This window comes from Ptychodera flava, chromosome 16, assembly GCF_041260155.1.
Source record: "Ptychodera flava strain L36383 chromosome 16, AS_Pfla_20210202, whole genome shotgun sequence".
NCBI lineage: Eukaryota > Metazoa > Hemichordata > Enteropneusta > Ptychoderidae > Ptychodera > Ptychodera flava.
The window spans coordinates 2,970,572-2,980,620 of record NC_091943.1 but is presented as its reverse complement, the minus strand read 5'-3'; the positions used below and the strand labels follow the sequence as shown (position 1 = coordinate 2,980,620).

Here is a 10,049-nt window from a genome sequence, read left to right as displayed (position 1 = left end):
ATAACAATTGTCTCTGCTTTTGTTGTTCATTTAGTTCAGTTTTTTTTCTGAATATGGTGAATTATTTCGCTAATTTGCAATCACATAACAATATGGAGTGTACGGTTGTTGTCAGCATTGGCATAAAATTGCCATGTGATACTGAACTTTTGTACAATTACTCAGATAATGAGGTTACTGTAGGGAATGTTTGGGTTACATCTGTTTTTATGGGGTACAGATGTTGAGTGCAATCTATCTCTAAGAATGAGTGTTAAAGAATTTACAGTTATTTTACAAGTTTATTTGAAAATTATTTTTTTTGACGTTCAAGTTTTCAGTTCGTGTTGACCTTAAGATTTACTGAGGTTCAAAAGAGTTCAAAACTCTTGACAAGGCAGTATTGAGGGTCCCAAACCAATGGCTAGGCCCCTATTGGTTTTGTAGGAGTTCAATAATCTTCTGCAACTTTTTCTTCTTCCCTAAGTTGTTTGCTCACCTAGAATTCAAAAATCGCTCGACGTTAACTTCTCAAACTTGAAGGGCTAATAAGTAGATATGAGTACCAATGTACCTGACTGTAAAAGTTTCGATAGGTCACATGACCTAGCGGCCATATTGGATTTCCCAAAACCTTAAAATGACTTCTCCTGATGACCTAGGTTTCCAGTCGATTTGAAATTCTTTGTATAGCAATCGCGATTCTAGGTCTTTGAAATTTACAAATAAACGTGACCTTGGCCGCCAAATTGGATTTTGCGAAAATCCAAATTTAATCTTCAAAAATCGTCTTCTGCAGAACTAATTCACCGATTGAACTGAAATTTTACTCATATCATCCTCATGTGATAACTTTTAAGTTTGTGAAAAGGCAGTTGGATAGGTCACATGATTTGGCCGCCGTATTGTATTTTGCGAAAATCCAAATTTAATCTTTAAAAAAATCTTCTTCTCCAGAACGAACACACCGATTGAATTGAAATTTTACTGGTGTCATCCTTATTGTGAGTACTTTCAAGTCTGCGAAAGGCTTTTGAATCGGTCCCGTGGTTCGGCCGTGGTATTGGATTTTCAGCAAATCCAAATTAATCTTTAAAATCTTCTACTCCAGAACAAAACACCAATTGAACTGAATTTTACTTGTGTCATCCTTAGTGTGAACACTTTTAAGTTTGCGAAAGGCATTTTGATCGGTTATATAGTTTGGCGGTCGTGTTGGTTTTCGTGAAAATCCTACGATTACAAGCTAAACCTACAATAACAATATTATGATGTTCAGATTTATTTTGCGCAAGAATCAAAAGACCATTTTAATCTCAAATTTTGCACATGGTATCATCATGGCAAGCACCTGAAACCACGGCAACCGTTTGGGTCCCGCCAACACTGCTCGCAGCTTTAATTCTGTTTGTCGTTTGAATTGATACATACATATATATATATATATATATATATATATATATATATATATATATATATATATATATATATATATATATATATATATATATATATATATATATATATATATATATATATATATATATATATATATATATTTACTGAAATATTTTGTGTGCTCGTTTCGTGCATCAACAGGCAATTGCAATGTTATATCATCTCTTCTTGGTTGGTCAAATGTGAAATTGTCAATTTGCTGGGTTTTTTATTTTTATTTGTAGTTCAGTCGTCAGGAAAACATTATCACAGTATAGCGCGTTGTACAATCGAATTTAACATTCTTCGATATGTATAATGCACAAATTATCGAGTTCTCATAAAACAGCTTACCACTCTCTGCCTGTCTGGTAACATATACCGTAAAGTTGCAAAAAGCTGTGTTATTGGATTGATCCGAAGCCCATATGATGATGTCGTGCTTTCCAGTGCCAAATCTTTGTCCTGATTCTCGATTTGATCCCCAAGCAACTGGCTGACCAGAGTTGTCAAGAACCGTAGGGTTGATCCAATTGACTACGGCGGAATTTCCATCAACGTCTGTCCTCACAGTTAGGTCTCCAGGACAGTCAGTGATATTTGGTGCCTGGACGTCTGTTGGAAATAATGTGATGATCAGGTCATACATGGCCAGATATAAAGTTGTTTAAGTATAGGATAAAGCCCGAGTACGAGAGCTCTTCTGGTACATAAAGTCCAACCCAACGATAAAATGTCGAGGCCGCAGGCCAAGACATTTTATCGTAGGGTTGGACTTTATATACCAGAAGAGCCGAAGTACGAGGGTTTTATCCGACTTAAAAACCAACGCCCCTAAATGATATATTTTCGTTTTCAATGTGTTTACGTCAACCGTCCCCTTTGTCAATGTAACATGTTTAGGATATGAATTAAAACTTTTATTTGTGAAATAGCCTTCCAATGTAATGGAACATCCTATAAATGCCCTAGGGCACATTATATAAATGCCCTAGGGCACAGCAGATTTTGTGTTGCAGCTGGTTTCCGCTGTGTTACCAAATTTGAATTTTTAAAACGTACCAGATGTCTACAGAATATGACATGTTCACTTTTGATTGGACAGTACTTTACTACGGCGCTGTCATTCGTTTCTGGAATTTGGTGACCAAGGCTTTACGAGTAAATAAAACACCCTGAATTGAGCACTCTGATTGGTCAATCAACAGTAGATAGTTTTTAAAATCTTGATAGAGCATACCAACTTGACATAATATATAATGTGCCAAATGAAATAAATAGCTAAACAAATGCTTATTAAACAACTAAAATTAATTTTAGTGTGCATAATATAAAGGAAAAATTAGTTTGAATGTTTATAAATTGACTATCTTACCCAAGTCGCACACTTTTCCGGTCCATCCGTCCAGACAAACGCAGCCCGTTGATCGATCACATGTCATTGCCTGTTCGCAATTGCATGTGTCGTTGCAGAAATTACCAAACAAGTTTTCCGCACAACCTATATGGGAAACTCCATTGCTAATGTATTATGTACTTTGTATGTGTAGAGTGTAGCTTACCAAGGTGGATGAAGGTTGGACTAAGAAATTCTGTGGCAGTTGTTTTCTTCTTTTAATTATACAGAAATGTTTTGTCAAGTTTGATATACTTCTCATAAATTTCACTCTGTTGGTTGAAAATAGTTTGTTGTCCTAGTCCACATATCGTGTTGAAATAGAAACACAGCCTGTATGTTCCAAATGTTGACACAAGAGTTAAGTCCAAACAAACTATCGTGACCGCTCATATTAGACACTACATTGATTTTACAGGTTTATAAATTTGTATTTTACCCTACTTTAGTGAATGTTTTCAGAACAATACCAATATTTTGAAAGGCTACTGCTGTTGCCCCTTTTAAGATTTCAATATCAAAACAAGCTACGAACATACGACAAAGGAGAAGAAATCTGTGTAATAATGTTGATGTTCATATTAAAGATTTGGCAGGGATATTGTTACAATAACGTAGAGTGGTTACCTGAGTAGGTAACGGTAGCTTCAGCGACGTATTCTGTTCCATCGAAATCGGTAACTGAACACTGGTAAGTACCGACTCGGCCCTCGTTGAAATCGGAAATTATCAGTCGACTAAAGTAAAAAAGACGAATTCGATTACAAATAACAACCACACAGTACTTGAAGGAGTTCAACATATTGAAAATTGAAAATTTGCTTTAGTCACTCTAGAAATTTAAAATCATTTTTACTTCAAACCATATTTTAAGGCATAAATATACGATTGAAAAAATCTGAACTTGTTCTAACAAAGTGTTATGTAGGTAGTGGAATTCTTTACTCTTCTGTAATAGCGAAATACTTTGTACCAGTAGACTATTCAACGGTAACCCAACGTTGGATTTTATTATTCATTGAATGAACATCAAGCAATCGCTTTTACATATGTTAATATCAGCAAAGCGATAGAATGAGATATTTAAATGTAAATCACCCACTTATTTCTAAAATTTTATTGTTTTTACTTATGAAAGCACTTTCTCGGTCCTAAGGGTATTCAAGGTATGTGTTGAGTCTTTGCTTACTGGTCGAAATGATGGTTCACCGTCAGCATACAGGTTTTCGTTTATGCGAAATTTTCAAACAGATGTTTTCATAGCGTTTTACTAGCAATAATGACAAACATTAACAATTCGGACACTTTTTCATCAGATAATGTGAAAGTCACGATGCCGTGGTTAAACCTCAAGTAGGATCTCGAATTCAGTTCTACAAAATATACAATTGAAGAAATCTGTGGAAAGTTTCTGCACTCTGGAATGAGACAAGACAAAATGACGGTTATAGATGTCCGGCTTTTTGGCAAAATGGATTGAGTATAATTAGTTATTTTGCCTTTCAGAAAACGAGAAGGGATTGCAAGCGCAACTATTTTCCAAATCAGGATTTTGTACATTGCTTTTCTGAACATGTTGTAGTTTAAAGGGCCGACAATGTATCCAGATTGAATGAATTTTCTTTGACTCGATAAATTTATTGCCTGTTAATTGTGGAATACTTCGATAGCTGGTGTGAGTAATGTGCTCAATCACGACAATCTTTTGTTGTGTTTTAGTACAAATCATGGGGGCAATATAAAATAGTTGATGATTTACCATTTATACTGTGCCTAATGTTGGATATCTTGAACAAAGTGGCCAATCAAGGAGTTATTACATGTAACGATATTTCTGTCTCAAAACTCTAAACCAAATATTGTGAAATTTTATATACCAAAAAATATGAACGAATTCTACTATTAAATTGATGATTTACTAAATGTAGTTGTGCATTTCCAAATCTACAATGATGCAAAAATATCCTTACGCAATGTAATTTGGTCACCATTAGAGCATCTGATATATATATATATATATATATATATATATATATATATATATATATATATATATATATATATATATATATATATATATATATATATATATTTCTGCTGTTTCATCAACACGTTACTGATATTTCTTAAAAGCAACGAACACGATTGGAACTAATTTGAGATAATTGGATGGTGAAGTAATGTCGACTTAATCTGCAAAAGAAACCTCATCTACTTTTCTTTTTATGTTAAACACTCGTTTTATGGGTAATTTGTAATATTGCAATATTCAGCTATAGGGCACCTAACCCTTTTTAGAAATTTGAAAAATATGAAGATCCAATTATCCCAAATTAGTTCCAATCGCGTTAACGGTACCATGGATCTCTTCTGCCAGACACTAGATTCTCCTATGAAATTTACTGACCTGCTATGCAATTCATAAAAGACCTGCTCTATGGAATCCAATGGTATTGTACCAGTTGAACCATTGAAAAATGTCCATATTGTACTGTTTGAAGAGTTAACTTTAAAGTTGTAGTGGCAGGAAAGGAAGAACATTTGTCCGTAGATGGGCACAGTGCTCATAGGTACTATCCATATCTCTTTTGAAGCTGCAATGAAACAAATGCGCCTGATACTGTCCAGAAAGTGTGCAATGATGTTTTGCAACACTGTGTAATGCTCGTGAAATTAGACATACTTAACATATTTTATGTTGAAAAAACACCACTATTACCGCTGAGGACTTTATTTCACATGAATGTTTGGAAGAAGTTAATGAAGCTTTAAATTCTGCAAACATAACTTAATATCTTATCTCCCTTGATAAGGACAATGCGATATTTTTCGATTACCGCATAACAGCTTTTTACATTTTATATGGCGTCTGTATTTACAGACTGTGTTTATGTTTTTCTATTGGATGATTCGAACTCACGGCCTATAGTACATACTCACCTAGCAAAGAAGTCGGTCATCACGGGAGCTACGCTGCATGCTACAAAGGGTTGAATAACCGAAAGGTATCATTGCACTTTCGGCTGTTTGTCTTTATTGTTTGAGTTGGCTTCCGAAGCAATCCGTACAGTGAAGTAAAAAAGAAAGTATTTGCAATTTCAAAGGTATCAAATTTGTCTACCTATATCGCAGGCTGGTCCTGTCCATCCTTTTGGGCATTTACAAGCACCATTGAATCCATGACAAGTAGCACCATTTCTACATATGCAGTCTTTATCACACATCAAACCATATCTACCTTCTGGGCAGCCTGTAGGAAAAAATGTCCGAAAATTGCAGCAAGAAAAAAATGAAATGTGAAGGATTTCGACTGTAAAAGCATATTGATAATATAAATATTGGGACAGCGTGCAAGGTTGCCCTACCGGAGGCAGTGTTATGCTGTCTCGTCTGGTATAATAACTCTAACACATTGGCATAACCCTCTGTCGTACAATTTTATATTTTGATGCTTAGTTTTTAAAATGAAATTGAGATGGTATGAAAATGGTCTGGATTCTCGAGAGGACCCGATTCAACGAAAACTCCGTTCATTCTCTATGCTGACCTGCAGTGCTAACGCTCATGCGGCTCTAATTTTCTGTTGCTGGAAAATCTAAATACTTGACCAATTCAAACTTCATTCCAGAACTCCATGATAGAGTTACAGTCCAACACTTTCGCACAGACGCACATAGAATAAGCAAAGATAAGTTAAACTGAGACATACGTTTTCAACAAGCTCATTGACTCAAGTCGGCATAGGAGAATAAGTGAAATTGATAAGTAAGGGGACAAAAATCCTGAACAATCTGATTTCGTACCCTATCTTGTTAAATTGTATTCAAGCTGAATAACAGCTTTCAAGTACATATTGTTTGCACAGAATTCACCGCCGCTGTTGAGATGCTATGCACACCGTGTGTTAAACATGGCTCGGTGATCTTCATTAGTTGTTGCCGACAAGGAGAAATATATACCATCATTATTATTTCTGTCGCTTTCATAGATTACCAAGTGTCTGTGTTATAAGCATAGCATTACGCTTTACCTAAGCCTAACACCAGTCCTGACGCCATTCCTCATACAAGTGTCAATGGCAGACTGCCGACAGGGTCGATACCAAAGCCCACCATTATCGTCGCCCAGTAACATGTAGGACTAGGAAATCGTTGCGTTCATAAATCTCGAGAACACTGAGTAACGTGAAGCGTCATTATAAAGAGCAATTTTGAAGGAAATGCAACAATAATTAGACAATAGATTAGACCGTTATAAATACAAATGTAGTTGACTGTGGTCATGAAATTTAGCTCACCGTTAATTACAAATTCTCCTTTCACTGTGTTCATGATAAATTCTGAGGCGGAAGGAGCAATAGATATAAGCATCACGACAGCTTCTCTGGTAGGAATCTGCTCAAGTGATAATTCGCCAATACAATCAGATCGTATCGGAAAATCGTTGGAAAAATTTCTAGGAAACGTGTCCTAAAGGAAAGAAAACGTAAACTTGAGTGATACATTTCAACTTATCTTAATCCAACCCTTATGTTTGCTAGAATAAAGTTCATCTCACCTCTTTCAATTCTCAAGGGTATACCTTTCTATTTTGTCGTTAGTCTCCGAAACAAGCAAATAGTTTGACCCTGGTGTTCCTACTCTTCATTGTTCTCTGACTGCGATAGTATCACAACATGAGGCAAAAGGTAGTTTCAAACATATTGAAGGCAATTAGACCAATTTTGGAACAAGCATTTGGTTGTGATGAAGAAAATGTCAGTTCTGGCAACACAAGATTGACTCTCAATATAACTTACCCTGCCCTGATAGAACCTGGTTTTTGGTTCAGGAACTGGTGGTCCCTCCAGTTGACTAAATGTTACTATAAAATCACATAGGAATCTGAATGGATCGATTAATTCTACGAAGATGTCGGCACCACCTGTATAATTAAAAGAATGAGTTCAAATGAATATTTGCAGTATAACAGTACACCATTAGCTTCCACCACCATTTGGCATGATCAAATGATAAACTTTTGTAGACTTATTTACATCAAGACAGTTGTTATGAAAGGCTTACAATAAAATGTGTTTTCTCATTCTGCCGTCTCGGTCAACAAGCCCACTACTTCCGTCTATTGCTGTACCACTATCACCACAGTCCTGGCGAAACGATATAACCATAAAGAACTGATAAATCTGGTTGTCGTCATTGTTGCTCAAGTTTTCATCCGATTTCACTGAACAAAACTAGATTGTTGTAGCTATTATTTCACTCTTATTGATGTCCTTGCAAACATACGCACAGGGGAACAAGTAATTAGCAAAGGGATACAATATCTTTTGTTTTGAAGTAGAGACATGAAATGAGCACAGGATCGACTGCCACACTCTTTCTGTAAACTTAAGAATCAAAGGAGGGCAAAGGAGCGTAATTATTAACCCTGCAGTTAGTACCCGGGGGTCATTACCTCCCGTTCTAGACAAATTTACAGCTTAATTATCAAATAGCAACTATGTTCTTCTCTTATTAATACGTTTTGTTTGCACTATGCATACCAAGAATTATACCATGAACCTACTCGTTTCCAGTTTTTAATGACAATGATAACAGTAAATCATTTGCTGTATGTCTTTACAAAACAAGGGATACTTAATGTGCATAGCTGTCAGAATGAAATGTTAGGGAAACGACAAGATACAGAATTAGTTTATCAGCCCTTATCTAATTTTTAATTTTTCGTCAGTTTTAATACCATAACACAATGACGGACGCATGGAACCTGTTTTAGGAAATGGATCAATATAATGGTCATGTGTATGTCTCTTCTACTTTCCTCTATTGCAACACTGGATGGCAGATAGTTCATGAACATCAATGAGAGGATTGCGCCAAGGAGATCAGTATTTATATTGAAAGTTTACGATAAAAGGTAAGTGTGATCAACAGAGTCGTCGAATTTTGCCTTATAATAAAGGCAAATAAAGAATCAAATGCGATGATATCATTACTGGTAAAGAACTAATGGCATAAACATTGATTACATGGGTGAAATGTTTCCTTATTACACTCACTGAATTCTGTTGCCGTTCAAATGACGATGACAGTGTGGATTATAGTACGGCCTTAGTCCTTTCAACACATTTATGTTTCACAGATAGTGTACTTAACTGAGATTAAAGGGGGAATTCTTCAGAATCTTTTCACTTTACTGAGTGCTTTAATTTTAAGGCAGAAAGAATAAGAGATGGGTAAGAATTCAACTTTCGGGTATCTGGTTTCCAAAATTCTTGCCAGAAGTAGACATCGAAAATGAGATAGCCATTCTGCAAAAAATACGGGTCACTGGCAATTACTTTCAATAAGTAAGATTTCATCGAACAAAGATGTAGAGGTTCGAAACCTCTGTAAGTTTTATCAGTATTTGGCTAACATCATGAAGTGTCAGAATGCTGTACAGAGCCTTTATTGGTGTATTTTTGCTCCCAGTACCATGGCTACCCACACATCTTACATGACCTGCCACTGCTGTTTTATGCAATATTGCATATTCAAGGCATTAATACTGAGGAGTTCAATTGAAAGGACTTACATCTACCATTGTCGGAATCTGCATCCAAAATTACATCTTGAAGTTGAATATCGAATCCACGAATTCTTGCTTCGCCAAAAAAGACATCGAAAATGAGATAGCCGTTCTGCAAACGAAAACGTGAAACCCAAAATACTATCGTTAGGCCATCAAATCTCCTTTAAAAATACGGGTCACAGACAATTATTTTCAATAAGTAAGATTTCATCAAACAAAGATTTAGAGTTTCGAAACCTCTGTAAGTTTCATCAGTATTTGGCTAACATCCTGTTGGCAAATTGGCAATGATAGTTACTACTACAAATGTGAGTGAGAAGACTGACGATTCTGCATACACGGCTTTTGAATTGTTTTCTTTGGATGGCATTTATTGCATGCCAGAAAGCTTCGGAATACTGTGATATACGGTTTATCATGTAAATGTCGTCAGTTCGTTACTGGAATACAAGTTTTATCGCAACAATTTATTGAGATCATTGTCGTCTGTTAGAGTAATACACATTTAGACAATCACTCACTTGGGCCGTTGGAAGGCCTTTATATACAGGAGTTTCACACGTTGAGTTGTAAAATGGTGGCCAGTCCGACTCGTCCAGAAGAATCATTGTCAACGCTACCATATTCTCTAGTGAACGTTCCTTTTGGCAAAAAATGACAAAAT

General features: G+C 35.8%; 1 protein-coding gene across 1 annotated transcript; it reads right to left on the bottom strand.

Annotated features, from left to right (window-relative positions):
- Positions 1 to 4,962: 4,962 nt before the first annotated feature.
- Positions 4,963 to 9,994, bottom strand: LOC139114858 (uncharacterized). Its single transcript, XM_070676797.1, has 6 exons — positions 9,907 to 9,994; positions 9,389 to 9,494; positions 7,611 to 7,735; positions 7,110 to 7,281; positions 5,934 to 6,062; positions 4,963 to 5,406 (listed from the first exon to the last, which is right to left on the bottom strand). Exons 1-6 carry the CDS (start codon positions 9,991 to 9,993, stop codon positions 5,054 to 5,056), a joined length of 972 nt encoding a protein of 323 aa, XP_070532898.1. The 5' UTR covers position 9,994; the 3' UTR covers positions 4,963 to 5,053.
- Positions 9,995 to 10,049: the final 55 nt, after the last annotated feature.